The sequence below is a fragment of the Cyprinodon tularosa genome, unplaced genomic scaffold (genome assembly GCF_016077235.1).
Source record: "Cyprinodon tularosa strain WSP-4 unplaced genomic scaffold, ASM1607723v1 ctg467, whole genome shotgun sequence".
Classification (NCBI taxonomy): domain Eukaryota; kingdom Metazoa; phylum Chordata; class Actinopteri; order Cyprinodontiformes; family Cyprinodontidae; genus Cyprinodon; species Cyprinodon tularosa.
The window spans coordinates 2,133,264-2,152,613 of NW_024039193.1; the positions used below are offsets into that span (position 1 = coordinate 2,133,264).

General features: G+C 37.9%; 1 protein-coding gene across 1 annotated transcript in view; it reads right to left on the reverse strand.

Moving 5' to 3' along the window:
- Nucleotides 1-19,350, reverse strand: part of cntnap5a (contactin associated protein family member 5a) — a 288,938-nt gene that overhangs the window by 219,697 nt on the left and 49,891 nt on the right. The window contains exons 2-3 of the mRNA XM_038301437.1: nucleotides 6,035-6,145; nucleotides 3,258-3,451 (exon numbers count right to left, since the gene is read on the reverse strand). Of these exons, the coding sequence (XP_038157365.1) occupies nucleotides 3,258-3,451; nucleotides 6,035-6,145 (305 nt within the window). The remainder of the gene's footprint in view (nucleotides 1-3,257; nucleotides 3,452-6,034; nucleotides 6,146-19,350) is intronic.

Here is a 19,350-nt window from a genome sequence, read left to right on the forward strand (position 1 = left end):
GAGTGGAGAACCTGAAAGGAAGAAATACGTTATATATAAAGAACGATGGGAAAAAGAGACGGGAGGGAGGTGGACGGTGGAGACATGGGAGGGGATACTTAGGCAAAACTGGAAAACATCATGTTCCCCCTCGTGGAGAGAATTCGGCTGGAAGTGCATTGTGAGATATTTCTTTTCTCCAGCGCAAAAGAAAAACCAAGATGCTAGATGTTGGAGAGGCTGTGGAGAAGAAAGAGCCAATCACCTTCATGTATTTTGGGGTTGTGCTAGTATTGATATATACTGGCAGGACCTAAAGGAATGTATGGAGAAAGTCCTGAAAGTGAAACTTCCTCCAACATTCGACACTTTATTCATGGGAAGAGGAATTGATAAGCTGACAACCTCAGAGGACAAATATATCTTCAGGATCATGTTGGTAGCCAGTAAGAAAGCTATAACTAGGAAGTGGCTGAAAACAGAGGCTCCAACAAGGAATGATTGGGTTGAAGTAATGCATGATATTTATATAATGGAAAGGCTAACTTTTTCCTTGAGGTTAGAATCTGGCAAGTTCAAGAAAAATTGGGAAAAACTGGGTGAAATTCATATCATCAGTGAGATCAGACTTTGTTGTATGATTAAAATTAGGGCTGAGAACCTCCTATTGCCACACAGTTAGTGTTGTATAGTTTTTGTTTCTTTTATCTGTTTTTGTTGTTCTTTGTTTTTTTTTTTTCTTTTTTGTTAAAAAAAAAAAGTGTATTTCTATTGGAGTGGACACTTGTAGATATGAATAAGGAGGAAAGGAGGTGTTCTTTCCTTCTCACATGAAGGCACGTGTGTTAGGATAAAATGGTAAGATTACCAAGAATATAATTGTCATCTAATTCATCCATGGACTGGTTGTGAATTTAACTTGGTTATGTTAAGTCTATGTCGGAAATGGATGTGTTGAATGTATAAGATCTTTGAAATGCACTCAATAAAAATGTTATTTAAAAAAAAAAAAATGTTTAAGGGTTTTTCAAAATGTTGGTATAATTACTGCCCTAATTGGGTCGCTCTGTAATCTAAAGGCATGTTTAGAGTACTCCAGTTTACTCTAGTTAACCATTAATCAATTATTAAATTAGTTGATGATTATTTCAATGATCTATTAAACACTATTAATCCGATTAATTCAGGCCAACTTATTACCTCAAGAAAATGAAAAGACAAAAGCCAACAATCACTCCCTCTTCTGTAAACTGTACCCAGGGGAGGCCATACCACATATTCATGGCCTTCCAAAAACGAATAAGGAAGGGGTCCACCTCAGAGCCATTGTCAGCAGCATTAACGTGGTTACAAACAAGCTTGCAAAAACAATTTTGGCTCCTTTGATTGGAAACACTCCACACCACATACAAAATTCCAAAGACGTTATTTCCAGAGTCCATCATTTGAGACCAAGCACAAGGGGCACAAGTTTTACCCACTGTGGCGGATATCTACATGGAGGAGGTGGACAGCAGAGCAAAACATCTATATACACGAGGAAATAAAACCAACTCACTGGTTCAGATATGAGTATTCCACTTGAGTCACAATCCAAATCCAAGAAGTTGAGGCATTAACTCAGTAAACAGCAACATACAGTTCAACTGAGAGGATGACAAGAATAACAGGTGGTCCTTTCTGCTGTATACATTGAGAATAGTGGGAGAGTAAATTTTTGAGGTTTACCGAAAATCTATACATAGACAAGACAAATAGTTTATTTTGACTCGCATACATCACCACAACAAAAACTTTCTATTAACAAAGCTGAGTTACCTGGTTGACAAGATCCTCTCAGTTGCAGAGTAAAAAGAAAAGAACTTATAGATGTGTGAATTCACTAAAAACATGTGGATATATCCAAAAGATATATGTCAAACACATTCGGTTAATTTTTGAGCCTCAGCAATCACATGGAGCAGAACAGGAGTGTCAGTAACTCTGGTTAGATTCAGCTGAATTCTTGCAGGTCAAGGACAAAGGACACATATTTTAAGCCCGACATTTTCCGATTTTAAATAGCGAGGACAGATAGTTTGAAAGAGGTGTGAAGGAAGCCATCTTTGTCAGACGGGAAAAGCCATCAATGAACAGAGGGGAAGGGTTGACTTTTCAGCTTCCAAGCATCTACAAGCATCTTAGTCATGCATAAAAGGAATTACATAAGTACACATGGACCATACAGAAGAAAAGACTCCAGTAACCCAGGCTGGAGATGGGTAGGTCATTAATTTTTCATCTGATTTGGAATGTATTTAAGAGGATGAACCTTCATGGTGTTTAAAAACATCAGCGAGTCCAACTACAGAATGCTCCAGCATGAACAGACAAAACTGACCAAGACCCCTGGAAAATGTCGAAACATCTTCAGAAAAACTGAACGAGAGTCCAGCTACTTCTGATTTAAGACTTTTTCATGGTTGCCATTACCCAGAAGAGCAGGGATTTACACAGGCAGACATCCTTAATTAAATCTTACAAAACAAAACAGTATCTTAAAACTTGGTTTTATTTGCTGCTGGGATCTGAGTAGGAATAATTTTCATAGAACCAACATAAAATAAATAAAACCAGGTATTTTGTCACTCTACTTTAATACAATGCACTTGATTGTGCTTGGCTAAGATATAAAACCCAAACAAAACAAACATAGTGTGAGTTTGTTACTTCACAAGGGAAGCCTGAGAGCCGTGACTACTGTATAAAACTGGTAGTTTTTAATAATAGTATTACTTTCACACATTTCTGCAATAATAACCCAATGTGCTTGAAATATGTTATTTACTTTCTCAAAGGAATTAGACCTGTGTGCTGAGATTAGCTCTCGGCTCTTAGCAGTGAAGGCATGCGTAGCAAGAGCCGGCTCCCTGCAAAACCACAGCTTGACATTTCCTCATTTCTATTCCTCTATAGATTATACAAACAGTTAGTGACCTTTTGAGCCCAGCTCCCTTCGCTCCCTGCTCCCAGAGTTTATGCTAATTTATTATAATCAACTCTGCAGCTCCACACGTATCTAACACGCGCACAAGTGGTACTGACCTTTTTTTTCCTAACACTCAACAAAGAAGCAGAGGCATTTTATCCAAAACATTAACCTTGTCCATCAGCAACAAAGGGGCCAGAATTTGCCTCAAACTGTTTAACAATTCTCAGCAAACAACACCGCTATTATTTTACATACATTTCACTTTTTAAAGCAAATCAGCAACTGAAATATCTGAGTGCCGACTCACCTCCAATCCATCCTCATGTCTGTACTGCTTCCAGATGCGACCCGTGTCGCTGTAGAGCAGCAGGTAACTGCTGACCCAGTCCGAGCTGTCGTAACGTCCCTGCGTAGCCACGGCAGTCACCTCCATCTGCTCCCGGAGGTCCACCTGGAGCCAGGGGTCTTGGTCTGTCACCATAGGAGACCAACCTCCTGCTTCTGGAGCAAATCAAGAACAAAAAGATAAGATTCTTATTCTACGGTTGAATCATCTTCTATTTTCTTTAAGTTAAAGTACAGAGAGGGTTTACCATTGAGAACAGACAGAGACAGACAGTATGGGAACAGACAGTAGGAGTTCTGAGACACCTGAAGTCTGTTTTTTTATACAGGGACATCAAACTGAATAGGGAAAAAAATTGCCCTGTTTAGCTCAAAGCACATCTGTCAGCATCATCTAAATGCAGCTCAGATATAATCTATTTATTTATTTTTTATTTTATTTTATTTTTTTGCTAAATGCCATAATGAGATGGATATAATTATGTCGACTATGAGCTGATATTTCCTTCGATAAAAATCCCTCTTATTCCGTGTTCCCTTCACCCTGCAAACATTGATTGGACATCACAAAGCTGCCAGCTGCTCCTACCTTCACCTCAGCTCTCAACTTTAAATGTTTACTGGTTAAAAAAAAAAATCTGGGCAGAAAAAACTAACACTGCACATTCAAACAACTCAGAGAACAGTTTTAAGTGAAGAAAGTTTGATTTTTAAAACTGTATTTGTAGAGGCAGCTTTAAAGGTGATGGCAGCAAGATACCTCCTGATTATACAATGATGAAAACTACAATTCTGTGTTTTTATTATCTAATATTTTAGCACTCTTTCAATAATTTATCTATAATTCATTACTTACTCTAAAATACTTTTTTTCTTATAAAGGACAGTCAAGAATAACCTTTTTTTTTCTAAGGTAACCGTTTCGTAATGTTTTAGGGAATTCCATGTGCTATTATTATGGCTGTCACTGAGACACCTTTCAGCCATTTTACTCAGTTAACAAAATGACTGTTTGACTGCACCCAAAGGGATATTAGATAAAGACAAGTGTTCCCTGAATCACTCAACATTTCCCTGTTGTAGAACAATATTTAAGAGAGTTTGTCAACTTCACTGAATGGTTTGATGGGAAAGATCCCTGAGCGTGTTCTGGGGCTTCGACAAAATACAAAAACTAGAGTCTTAATGTTAAGAAAATGGGAGAAAATTGTGAACATGTATACCATCCTTAACTTAAGAAGCTCAGCCAGCAAGATTGATTTACCAGGTTCATGATCATAAGGCCCAAGACTCTCACTATCTGAAAGAAGTTTATGCTTGCACAAACATTATTCATAAAGCAGCAGCACACAGTTAAAATTGGCACTGCGAGGGAGCACATTTTTAACAATGCTTTTTATTATGTCCTAATTGAGCTGGATGTATCTATATGTTTAAAAAAAAAAGATATTTTTGTTTTGTTTTGTATTTCCATTACTGTAATTCTGGCCTTTCCAGACTAACATGTATACATTAAAGGCATTATCTCTTGTTTTGATTGATTAAGGTAAATGGATCCTTACATCACATTAGAGATGCATTCAAAAATTGAAAACCAAAAATTAGTCATTATAACTACCTAAACATTCTGATGAAAAGGATAGCATATATTAAAAAAAACAAATAAAATCAGTTTTTGCAGGAAGAGTTTTTGTAATAAAGCAATTTGTAAATCATTCTGCTACTAAGATTGGAGGTTTATTTGTATCAAGTTTCTTTTCCCATCTTGGCAGCCAGTGGCTAAGAGGCAGACCATGAGTGAAACTGTTAAATCCCAAAGATAAAGCTTTGAATGAAGTATTAATGAATAAATATCTTTACAACTACTCATCCAAACATCTAATGTGTAGTTCTGCTTATGCTGACCAGTGCCTCTGCACTTCATTTACAAACAATTAGTTTAGTTAATGTGATAAAAGCTTATTTTTACTTTCTACAGGATTTAATGTGCTTCAGTTATGATTACTGGCATTTAGTCTTTCTGTTTGTTTGACCAACATCCATCTACCTTACATAAACACAATCTCATTTTATTTTTTTCCATTTGAAAACAAACGAACCTCTTAGTCCTTGACATCTATACCCAAGGTAAACATAAAGGCATGAAGTGCTAGTGAGAGGAACCTGGATGCTCTGATAAATATAGATAAAAAAAAAAAATATTTGGATTCCATTTGTTTTTTAGATTCATTTAGAAGAACCAGATACATTATTTGTTAGTTGATCCAACTGGAACAGAGTGTGCTCTAGACCCTGGACAGGGTTCTGGTCCATGTCAGAGTCACAAAACATTTAACCATGAATTAAGCTATGATTAAGCATTGCACTGTGGTTGTGTTTCCTATAGGAACCAAGCCTGACTGTAGCCCATAGACATTTAGCCCAATGTTTTTGTTTTGCAAAAACTCCAATATATAAGTAGTTAAGTATATTTGTAAATTAGACCCTAATGTTTAAAGCTCTCTGTAAAGACTATTACCTGCAAAACTAATTTCCCTCTAAAAATCATTTACAGCAAACAAAAAAACACTAGAGGGAAACAAAGTGAAATCCCAGCGAGCACAGGATGTGGTCTCCTAAGTTCTTAAACACAGAGTTGCTAAAAGAACAGCTGATTCTGGAATAAATTTCAGATGAGCAGATATTTCTCAAAGGGCTTTTATTCCTTCCAAACAAAGCTGTAAAGCTGTATGCACTTACCGTCTCTCCTGTTGAGCTTGGCATAGAAGGCAGAATAACTCGCCGAGGACTGAGATGAGCTCTGAAACGATGAGTGTGGCAACGCTGATGCGAGAGGACCATTGCAATTATCTGGAAAACAAAACAAAAACACAGCATTTCAGAACCATCTTTTTTTCAGATGAGAGCTGTTTCAATCTCGTTGCATATGTAACTAACCAAGCTGGGATTTGCTCTGCAGAGAATAATTATGGGAAATGTTCCAAACGTATTTACACATTAGCTCAAAACGTTAATCTACCTGTAAATGGTAACAAAAATAACAGCTTTGTTTGACTCCTTTTCTCAGATGCCTGCAACAGTCTGTTAACCCCTAATGGACCACAGCATAAACACTTCCTCCTTTTCCATTTGTGTCAGTCTGTAATTTTAATCCAAGATTTTGAGATTACATCACATCCAACCAGCAGCAGATTAGGAGTACCCGGATCAAAAATTGTTGGTTTATTGCGCTCTGATCCTTTTAGCCTATAACAACCTCCTTCAGTGTGCTTGAGCAGCATTAAGGCCTGGATCTGAGATCATAATAGAAACTGGCATCAGCCTGATTACAATTATCCCCCGTTTTCTCAATCAGTCGTCTGGCAGCCCTTTGTTTTTTGGGCATCACTCTGCTTGGAGCTCAGACGGATTCTGGGCACATCTGGAGGCGCAATCCGAAATCCATCTGGCCAACAAGAGCTCAGTAGAAGTGACAGCCTGATCTGGTGTGCTTTTAAAATGTCCTGCTGAATTTCAGCCGACCTGACTCGACTTCTTTCACCTCCTTTGGCAAAAGTTTTTTTTTTCGTGTTTCTAATCCTGATCTTAAGTGTGACCAAAGTGGTTCATGCAGTTTTTTTTCCGTTGTCAAATTAGGGCTGAGTTTAAGTGCAGTTGCATGCAATGATGGGGAAAATGAAAGCACTAACACTGCATCCTCAACAGATAACCATGCGCACGGGGTCATTATTCAAAAACGGTTCTCTTAATCTGTCAAAAGTCTCCTTGATCCGCTGTTTGCTTCCCACACACTCGTTTATTTCTCCATCCTTTCAATCTGCAGCCATCTTTTTAAGTTTCTCTCCCTTTGAAGTGAGCTTTATTTCACTCAGAGACTATACATAATCTGGCCTTGACAGCTCTAAAGAAAGGAACAATAGCAACATAGTTCTCTTGTTCTGTCTTGGGTTGAAAACATTGTGTAAATGAAGTGAAAGTTAGCAGACTCTGTTTTTATTAAAGATTTTTTTCACTGGCATGATATTTAGCTCGTGACACTCTGGATGACTTATGGAGTCCAGATGATTTGTCTGCAAAGCACTCTGAGGCCTGTGGGAAGACTTCAAATCCACAGAAGCTGACTGCAGATCTGTGCGCTGACCCAAGAGGTTTATTTTTTTTTTCTTTTTCGCTAAATGAAGACACGCTTGCATCCGGGTGGACAGATGTAATACATGCACAGTGGCTGCAGAGAGAGAGAATACTTTATTCCTCTTGAAATCTGAACAGGAAGTCAAAGAAGGGATTGGTTTCTTCATGAAGATGTGTGTTTAGGATAAGAATACATGTTTAGGATAAGAGTATCTTGGATGGAAGAAAATTTGAACAGTTTTGGCTCAAAAAAGATGATGTCGACCAAATAGAAAACAGAGACATCCTCATTTTACACAGTTAAAGCATGATATAACTGCAATTTATCATGTGGAAGCCCTACTATGTTGCATAATATAGTGCCATTTAAAAATTCAGCATTATTATACATTATTAAAACCGTCTTAAAGAGTTGCTCATTTTTTTCTCCTTCATCTTATGTTTAAGTAATTTTCACAAAAGAAATTCAATGTAATCTGTTCTACTGGTGTTTAAATAGCAGTAATTAATAATTTAATAGTACTTCATATTCTTTTGTCGTCTTAATCAGAAAAAGTCAAATATAAATACATGTGGTAAACTTCTGATTTAGTGTTTGATGATGTTTAAGATTTAGAAATGTATGAATTCAGCCTCGGAAGCGATATTCTATGTGAGGTATTAATATGCAGAAGGCTACAGGGGGAAATACAGAAAGTGGTGCAATTTCCCTCGTGTCATGTAGACATTTATTCTGATGTTTGTAGAATTTTGTCCACTGGACAAAGTGTGCATAAAAACAATGCAATCAATGCTCAGCCTCACAAAAGATGCATGTACTAAGAAGGGGGAAATTAAAAAAACGTTTTTGTTTTTATTTTATTAACTTATTTTTCTCATTGTTTTATTGCCTAAACTGCAAACTGTATCAATTGTGCATGAGGTGAATTTCAGTCAAGAATTTAGGTCTTTAGATTTTTCACATTATTCATAAAACAGAGCATTGCATGCATCTTTAATGTTTTTGTCTTTTATATGTTATATTTATCTTATAAACAATATTTTTAACACATTAACATTGCAATTGAAATGCTTTTCTTAATTTTCCTTCTAGTCTGTAGCGTGAAGGTCTCTTAAACTACATATTGATTGATAGGGCTTAGGTACTGGCTCCATGAGGGTTTTGCTTAGGGAAAAAAATATGACCGCTCAGTTTTTTTTTTGAAGACAGGAATTTATTCTAAAAGAAAAACATTTTTAAATATCAATTTAAATTATTCTTATGGGGTTGAAATATAATTTGAAAGGCTTGTTTATTTGTGAAGGAAAACATATAAAAATATAAAACCAAAAGTTAACAGGTTGTTTTGGACCTATAAATGAATCAGACTGTGAAGTTGCTCTCTAAAGTTAAAACAGATATAATACTCACATAAAACATTTGAAACACTAATGTGCTTTAGCAAAGGTCTTTGTCTTAGTTCAGTCAACCATCTGCTGATCCCTTTCCCCTCCTTCCCCCCTGGTGCTACAGCCCTCCTTCTGTTCCACAAAAGTTGCCCAATAACACAGACACAGCTTCTTTACATATCAAAATTATTTGCAATCTGTTTACAGAAGGTAAAAAGAAAAATGTGGTCTTTATTCTGGCAAAAGGGGATGCAATTAAGCTCCATCTTTACATCACAGGCTTCAAAACCAAGGGTCAAAAAGCCATTTTCTACTCCTGCTGTCTCTCCCTCAGCAACATCTAGTTGCTCCTCCCTCTTCTCCTGTAAGAAAATGAGAGGACAGGTCAACAACTTTTACACCTCAAGAGGAAAAAAGTCTGTCCCAGTTTCATGGGATTAAAAATACTGTTTCCAAAGTTGAGGAAACCCTTGTTGTTCCCAGTTTATTAAGACTTCCAGATAGACTTTATTGCCAAAAGCATTTGCTCACCTGTCTTTACTCACAAATAGCTAATTGGACACCTCCATTCCTAATTCATAAGAGGACCTCCCTTTGCTGCTAGAACAACTTCAGCTCTTCAAGGAGAGCTGTCCCCAAGGTATCTGTGCGGATTCGACAAAACACCTCTGATGTCATCACCCTAAGCATAAGGCTGCATCCCTGTTGTTCACTCTGATGACACACGACTGCATCCCCAGGGTAACCACCAATCACATTGTGAAGTTTGCAGACGACACCATGGTGGTGGGCCTCATTAATGACGCCAATGACCTGGACTACAGAGAGGAGGAGGAGCAGCTGGTGGACTCATGCAAATACGATTATCCTGAACGTGGAGTAGACGAAGGCGATCACTGTCGACTTCAGGAAGAATCAGCCTAACCACGCTCCACTGCTTATCTACAACTCAGCTGTAGAGGAGGTCAGCAGCACCACATGTCTGGGGGTTCATATCACAGACAACTTCACCTGAGCAATGAACACCATTTCACCATTTCACTAGTCACCATTTCACCATTTCACTAGTCACCAGTTCACCATTTCACTAGTCACCATTTCACCATTTCACTAGTCACCATTTCACTAGTCAAAATGGCACCAAAGCGCATGTAATTCCTGCCAAGTATGAGGAGAGCCACCCTGCCCATATCCATCCTCACAATCTTCTACAGAAGCACCATAGAGAGCGTTCTGACCAGCTGTCTCACTGTGTGGTGTGGAGGCTGCAGCGCCTCAGACTGGAAGAAAGTGAGAAGAGTGGTGAGAACAGAGCATCAGGGCTCCTCTTCCCTCCATAAATGACATTTTGTCCCAGCGCTGCGCCCATAACATCATCAATGACCCCTCACCCCCCCACCATGCACTGTTCTCCCTGCTGCCCTCTGGGAAGAGGCTTCGCAGCATTCGATGCAGGTCCAACAGATTCTGCAACAGCTTCTTTCCCACTGCCATTCATACTGCTGAACTGTTGAAAAAACTCTAAATCATGTCACACACCGCATCACATTGATAACACCAAAAATACTGCATCTTTGCACCAAATATATATTAATGCTCTGAAATTCCATATCAATGCATTTTTGAACCATGATTTTTCTCCCACATTATTTACATTTGATCACAGCTGCATTTATGGAATGTAAATGTTAATTTACTGTCTGAAAAGCTGTGCTTAACAAAAGTAAAAACTCTATGTATACAAATTACAATAAAAGTTGTCCAAGTCTCTAAGTTTAAGTTGTGGGAATTTTGACCATTCTTCCTGAAGCTCATTTGTGAGGTGATACACTGATGTTGGACAGTAAGGCCTGTTTTTCAGTCCCTGCCCTAATTTAATCCAAAGGTGGTTTATCAGGTTGAGGTCAGGGCTCTTTTTAAGGCCAGGGAAGTTCATCCCCACCAGCCTCTGCCATCCAGGTCTTTATGAACCTTGCTTTGTGTACTAGTGTACAGCCCTGTTGGAATAGTAGTGGCCCTGTTCCAAACTGTTCTGACAAAGTTGGAAGCATGACATTTTCCAAAATGTCTGGGTATGCTATAGCATTCACTGAAACTAAGGGGCCAAGCCCAGCTCGTGAAAAACAATCCCACATCATAATTCTACATTCACCAAATCTTAAACTTGGCAAAATGCATTCAGACTTGAAGCATTCTCCTGGCAAAACCCCAAACGCAGATTCGTCCATCGGCTTTCCAGACAGAGAAACGTGATTTGTCACTCTAGGTAGTAGATCTCCACTGCCCCTGAGTCCAGTGCCGGTGTGTTTCACACCACTGCATCTGATCGGCTGCATTATACTTGGTGATGAATGCTTAGATGTTGCTGCTCGGCAATGGAAACCCATCCATGAAACACATGAATTTTGGAGGTGCGTAGTGACTTCCGCCGACCCTGCTCCATCAGTTTACTTGTGGATGAGTTGCTGTCAATCCCAAACATTTCCATTTTCTTATGGAATATTTAGGAGAGAGGAAATTTCATGACTGAATTATTTTGCACATGGGCAACCCTATCGCAGTTCCACAGTAGAATTCACTGATTTCCTGAACCCATTCTCCTGTTTGTAACAAAATTCTGCATGCCCATGGCCTTGATTCTATACACCTGTGGTTGGAGAGGCAGATGAAAAACTGGATGCTTCAATTCCAAACTAAGCAAAAATCTGGAGCCACACAGCTGGATGTGATTGGAACATCCGATTCCTATCATTTCAATGGTTGAGCAAATACTTTTGGCAGTATAGAGAAGTTTAAACAGATGAGTGACACACACCCAGATTGTGAAAACCCTGAGCAGATTTACCGAGCTGATAACCAGCACTTTACATTACATTATGTTAAAAGCTGCTCATTGTACTGCCTACTGGGTACAACCACCAACTTCAAACTATAGCATTGTTCATTTTAACATATTGTAGAATATGATTCTGCGAGCCAAAACCACCCAAAAAAATCCGAATTAAGTAGACTAATCCTAGTGTGTACATTGTTCTAAATCGATCACGTTTGTTTTTTGTTTTTTATTTATTTCCAAAGCAAATGCTGTATGTAACACCCAGAGGAAAATGAATTGTGTGTCTTTGCACTTCTGATATTCTCAGACCTTGATGTGTGTGTGTGTCTGTATGTGTGGGTATGTCTACGGGTATATCCTTGGTTATCTGCCATGATAACACCAGAGCTCAACGGCACAGAGCAATAAGCTTTGAAACATCAGGCTCGGCTACACAAGCAATCCTTGATAATAGGATCAATTCCTGCTCACTGTTGGATTTTCACGCAATTTCTGACGGTAAAAAAACACAAAGCATCTCAAAGATTATCTTTAATATCGCTAAAAAAAGCTTTGTCCTGTTGGTTGTTTTCATTTTGGAAATAAAACAAGGTTCCCATAATTCTTTCCCAAATCAGAGGAAGTAATTATTTTTAGATTGAGAGAAAATTCAGGCTCCTCTTTGCCCTGTTCCTTATCATTTAATCGATATCAGTCATGTGGACTGAAAATCTCAAATTAACTCTGTACAAATTATCTGAAAAAGCTTGTGTGACCGAACAAGATAGGAAAGCTGTGTGGCTCCAGATTTTTGCTTTAGTTTGGAATTGAAGCATCTGCCTCTCCAAACATAAAGTGAACTGGCTTCATTAAACAAAAAAAAGTCAAAAATATGCTACAACACACTAATTTTATATGTAGTCTCAAAAATGACTTTTACATCCAAAAACTCCTTACACTGGATGAAAAGTGAGATTTTCGTCCCCGTAAACTCCCGCAGATCTGCCTGATTTTCGTCAGTTTCCGACAATTTGCAACCCGTGCTTGTCCGCGTTTGTCGTGCCACAAATTGTCGAAAACGTACCGTGACGTATGTTGAGAGCGATCAGCTGTACTAATGGCCCTAATTAGCATATGAATGCAGCAAACCCGCGCGGCTGGCCAGGTCTGGCTTGAATAACCTTCTCAGTATTGGCTGAAACCACTATTCTCAAACAAATGAAATCGCTCGTGATTGGCAGCAAAACCACACGTGGCCACGCCAGGCTTTAATTTTCTTACTGAGTATTGGACGGAACCACTTCTTTTTAAACAAGTAAAGTCGCTCGTGATTGGTTGGCATATATATATATATTTATTTACATATATATATTTATTCACATATATATATACAGTATATATATATATATATTTATTCATTCATATATTTATTCATTAATATATTTATTCATTCATATGGTGTGTATTTATGTTATCCTACACTACTACACAATTATTATGCTACCATCAAGGACATGAATGAATTTATACAGGAAATGAACATTTGCCAGGAAGCTGTTTATGCAAAGAAAGAGCTTTATTAAAACACACACAACTATATACAACGCGTATCCAAACACATGCGTTTCTAAAAATTAAAAGTCCGTGAACGGTCCGTTTGCTTCCTCGGGGTTGGAGGTAACTGGCAGCATTCCCTCCGAGGCAGGTCCGATGTGCAGACGCCTACTGTGCGTGGCCCTGTACTTCGGCATCGCTTCTAACCGGGACTGCAGCTTAACACAGAGTTCAGTGAGATCCGGCCTACGAAATGGCGGCGACCGTACAATCCATCCAGAGACACCGCCGAGGAAGGCGGACTTCCAGAGTTCCACTTCCTCATCTGCTAGCACACTCTGCCTCGCTTTCAGCAGCTGAAAAAAAAAAAACAATGAATCAGCGCACTGCGTATGGACACAACACATCTATTAATGCACCTGAAAAATAGTCACCAAATAAAGTCTTACCCTCTTTCTTCTGGCCCGACTCCGAGCAGATAGCCTCCGCACGCAGCGTGCTGGCTGGCTGCGTATATCTGAAGCTCCTGCGTACCGTCTGAAAATACATCTTACAGGCAGCTGGAAAACAATTAAATGAGAGTGGTATAAATAAAAAATCAAACGCAAGTCACAGTAACAAGGAAGGAGAAAACATTAAAACAAGTCACTTACACACAATGTCGTCTTTATCATCATCGTGCAAATCTGGACTTGCTGATTATGGCTCCGAGCAAAAAGGAGGTCTGTGAAAACAAAATGGAAAGCTATGATCGGTATCCATTACCTTTTACCGCAGAATGAAAGCATATTCTTTAAATCTTACCCTTGCTCCGGTTCATAGCGCCTGCAATTAGTCTCCGGCGTACTGCTTCCTGTGATCACAAAAAATGCACTTTAATAAAGCTTGTTCTTTCAAGGCTAGGCTAGATAGGCTAATAGCTAGGCTGCTATTAGCCATAGCTCAGGCTAGGCCGCTTTTAGCTTAGCAGGCAGTAATCGAACATATATTTACCGCTAGCATCTCTTCTTTGAGTTCGTCTTGTTCGATGCAGAGTCGCCATCGCGTCCAAGAGGAGTTTTACCCCGAAATCCCACATACTCCGTCTGCGCTCCGCTCCGCTGCGCTCCAGACCGCCTGCACAAAGCAAAGCCTACAGCCGCCGCTGTTGCTCCGTCCCCTCCGCTCTGAGTTCCTTGGAGATTGTAGAGGGCATGCGCCAGATGAACCAGGGTTTCCGCGGATCATTAAAAATAATTACAATTCATAATTCTTTTTTTAATCAAGGCCTTAATTGGCACTAAAATTAATTAAATATGTTTATCGTTGCATTTATGATTCTTTAATAAAAATGCTTCTAAAAACAATTTCGTCAGATATTATATCGCTATTAATTTGCGTGGAACTGTTTATAAAGCCGTATGTTCGGAAAGGAAGCTCGAGGCGGAGAAAAAGCTAGATAATATATATACGTATATATGTGTGTGTGTGTGTGTGTGTGTGTGTGTGTTTACATACATACAGGAGTCATGGAACTCTGCTTACAGATCCTTCATATTTCATGTACACTAATAACTTGTGTACATGGTTCTTGTTGATGGCATTAAAATCATTTCTAATAGCATTAAAATAGCATTAAATTAGAGTCACTCATTCCTGTATGAACCCTGTGAACGCTTAATTTAATATGACGTATTAAAAAAATCCCACCATCATCCAGCATATGTTCAGTTTCTGCCCAAATATATATATATATATTTTTGTAGATTTTTGTAACAGAGATAAGGATAATTCAAAACTGCTTTTTTTTTTAATGAACTTGTTCACTACTTCCAAACTCAGCATCTCTTTTCATTCCTGTAATAAGAAGTTTCTTTTAACTGGATTTGATTAAACTTTAAGTCCCTCGGTATAAAATAAATATTTTAATGGAGATGAGAAATCTGCTTCCTGGTTGGTGAATAACCAATAGTTTGGATCCAATCATTTAAATAAACGGTGTTAGTTTTTTTTTTTTTTTTTTTAGATATTTATAAGAATTGTGCTATAATTTCTAGTCACCAATCTGTTGCTTCTATATTTTAATTTGACGAACCGGAATTTGTCGATGTTCTTTTTCCTGTTTGGTGCGATTGCAATTGCGGATCTTGACCTGGCCGGACCGTATGACCACAGTGTACCAATCTTCTGATGGCTACTTCCAACAGGATAATGCGCCATGTTATAAAGTGAATCATCTCAGACTCATTTCTTGAAACTTTTCCACTTAAGTAATTGTGAATTGAGCATATTGACAGACAATATTTTATTTTTTATCTTAAATGCAAATTTTTTTAAAAATAATTACTGCTCTAAATGTATTGCTCTGTCAGCTAAAGATCTGTTTTGGTCTCTATACTTTAATTAAATAAATCAATTCAAGCTAAAATGGAAGAGGCTATACCTGATCTCTTTGTATCAGAGATTTTCTTCCTCAGAAAGATGTCACTTGGGGTAAAACCCCCCCTGCAACCCTGGTTTGCATTTGTATAGCTCACAGCATGTTCATTTACATGTTAAAGCCTCCCCTAGAATTCCATGGGGGGGAGGCATGGGGGGAACACTGCCTAAGAAAGTCCACGTCAATTTCTGACAATTTACGGGAGTTTGCGACGAAGCCTGCAAATTGCCGTAAACTGCCGCTAACCTGAAGTTCCACGACAATCTACAGTGCCGTATATTGACGAAAATCCCACTTTTCATGCAGTGTAAGTTTCAGCTTGGAAGAGCCAAAGGGATTTTTTCTAAAAATAGAACAAGAATTGGTTTTAGGCGAAGGCAGTGCTAGCAGAAGCTGTTCTCCCTTATCCTCTTCACTGAAAGGATGAAACCCCTGTGATTAAAGTTACTGCTGCCCAATTAGAGTGCGGCTTACATAGGCAGCTTTGAGGATGGCACAACAGGGGAAGGTTTTCCTCAGACAGCAGGGGCTGGTCACAAGTCATCTAGCTGGCAAAAGATCACAGCTTCTAGTCATGCAAGCAAATTCTCTTCAGTGGGAAACAATAAACAGAGCAGCTTCTAAAAAAGGCTTCCTGTTAATTTAACCAATTCATTCAATTTAATGTTCATGGAAATATACCTAAAGAAATTTGGTATAAGTTTGACTGATAATCTGTGTGGCTTTATACTCACCATAAAGCTTGGAATCTTTTTCCAATAAATTACTTCAGATTGTTATCTGCTTAAAAACAACAATCAGAAAATTGTGTTGGTGTTTTTAACCCTTTAAAGCCCGATCCAAGAATAAAACAAAACAGAAAATTTCTTTTTTTTGGTTTGAATTCCTTATTTGCCCTTTTAACAAAATATGTAAAAGGAAAAAAACGGAAATACATTTTTGATATTAATAATTTATTACTATGCGATAAGTCAAGATTATTTTTTGTGTAGTCTTCTACTGGTTGTTATCAGGTATATCTGTGTACAATAAGATTTTGAGCAATAAAATTATGCAAAAGGTGTCAGGTGCAAAACATTTCAGAAACCGTATGTATCAAATACGATACATTTGGCATTATAAGGTTAAGCCTGTTTTGACAATTTTCAGATCCTCTAACGAGGACTTTACTTAAGACAAAATCAAGCTTTCAAATAATTCATTTGTTTAATAAAGAGAATGATATACATGATCAAAATCAACAACACAGCCAAATGAGCCAAAGAAATAGCCCCCTATAGGATAGGTTTTTGATCACTGAATTGATTTATCATAATACATTTTTGTTTTTAGTCTGTTTAAGGAAATGGCAGAGATTATCTTTTCAATTTAAAATCTAATATCCAGAGGTGGTGGGGGGTGTGTGTGCGGGGGTGTGGGGGGTGCCGGGACCCAAGCGCAATACTCTAACCGAGAGGAAACCACTCCCCCATTTGTACTAATTTCCTGTATTTTGAGATTCTTCAGCACGTTTCATTTTGTTAGGCGGTTCAGGAAGATATCTGGTTTCATGCAATTGAAGTCAAATTTGATCCCATTTAATTTCTGATCTATTACAGTGGTGCATTTCCTCTAAATAAATGAAATCATTTTTAAGCTGAATTTTGTATTAATTACGTTTTGATCATCTAAATCATAGAAGTGTGATAACTTGGCAAGAACAAAAAAAAATACTTTATAAATTATTTCATTATATACTGTAGTTCCCTATTATTCTGCACAGAAACCAAGTCAGCATTTTTCCCCTTCTTTAAATTCTGTCATAAAATGTTGTTACATGTGGTTCCTGTCATGTGAGAAATGCTGCCATTGCAAACCAACACAGAAACACATCTCCCCCTGGTTCATTCCATGGATTACATAGAAACTGTAAATTTGCAAACTAGGATGTTTTAGAAATGCAGGAAAATCTACCTGCAGAGGAAACAAATACAAAATCTTTTAAACAGGGTATCTTTCCTTGATTTTTCCACCCAGGCAACAATCAGTACCTCTATGATTTCATTAAGCTACCGATAGTTGCTCACTCAGCAGCCTGGTCAAATTCATTTTTCACCAACATTAATCTGTTTCCTCTGTAACCATTTTATGTTGTTGATTAACATTATAAACAGAGAATATCTAGACATTTTTAGAGATTAGATTTTTATGGTTCTTCTAAGACAATATTCACTTTCATTTAAATTTATCAATCATCTTGTCTTTGTATCCCTTTTTATTTGAGCATTTGATTGAAAGATTAATAAAAGCAAAATGTTCTTGGAGCAAAGGGGAACAAAGATTTTGCTTAAATTAATTGGGTGTAGAATGTGTTTTACTGCATGACCTTTGTTGCAAAATAGGAAAATATTGATCATATTTCCAAAATGACTTGAACATAATTAAAAGCTCTATTTCTCTTTTAATTAGACATATCTTAAAATATTGAGATAGTTAAATCATAATCATGATGTAGTATCTAATAATTATCAGATTTAATTTAATTGAATTTACTTTAATTGAACTTTATTGATCTCACACTGGAGAAATTCACCTCTGCAAGGCAGCTGCCATTGTACGGCAGTGCTCAGGGAACGCTGTGGCGTTAAGGCTCTTTCTCAGGGACCCAGAGTTGCAGTCTGCGGGAGTGGGGCTAGAACTGAGAAACTTCTGGGACCCAAGCGGAATCCTCTAGGCCACCACTCCCCCCCTAAGCCATAATTATAAGGTACAAGTTTTTGTTTTGTATTTTGCATCAGCATAGTGGAAATATGCTTCCATGCTGAAAACAGAGATTTATTTTCTGAATTAAGGCCTCTTCAGTTATATCTTTATTCTTTAGCCTAAACACGTTACGTTATGCTAGAATATCAGATTGTTTTAGCACTTTTATTTGAGAGGGGGAACCATAAGGATTATTTTCTGCCAAACACTGTTTATCTTTTACCTTTTTTGGTTTCACCTTTTGCTGTGTGGTATCAGTGGCTTTTCTGGGTCTTTCTTTATATTACTGGCTGCTTAAGACTTCCGCTAAAACATGGCAATATGGGATCCTCCATCTTCAACCTTTAGGTTCAACCTTTATTCAATTCAGCCCTTAAAGAAGAGCACCTGCCTTATATTTAAGTCTCAATATCTAGGGTAAAAATGGATGAACAGTCTCCGCAAGTATTAGAATAATCTAAATAAACTGAGCTTAGACAGACTTTATTGTCATTTTGTACCCACAGAGTGTATACAAAACAAAGTTTCATTCAGTACAGCTCTCAAGACATTTCCATTTCTAAAGTGCACCAGTGATAAAATGTATCATGGTGATCAAATGTACACATAACAGTGGTATATGAATTTCAGTTTTCCAACATTCAGCGCTTTTTTTTTTTTTTACCCCATTTTATACACCATTCATCAGTCTAATGGGACTAGGGAAGTAGCTGTTTTGGAATCTGCTGGACCTGCATTGGATGCAGTTAGAAATGAGAGGTTAGTAGTCTGAAAGTAGGCTAAAAAAGTTTCCAATTTGATGTCAATAGTGAGTCTTTATTTCATAAAAAGCACACTAAGTACACACACTGCTTAAAATAATTGTTAAGCTGTGGAACTGATGTTTTCTTCATGACCTTATAATGTCTCCTGTCGGCAGATTTGTGATCAACACCTCTATTTAAATCCTGCCACCCATTTTCTACTTCAATTTTACAACAGGAAATACAAAAACAATATAGCTGC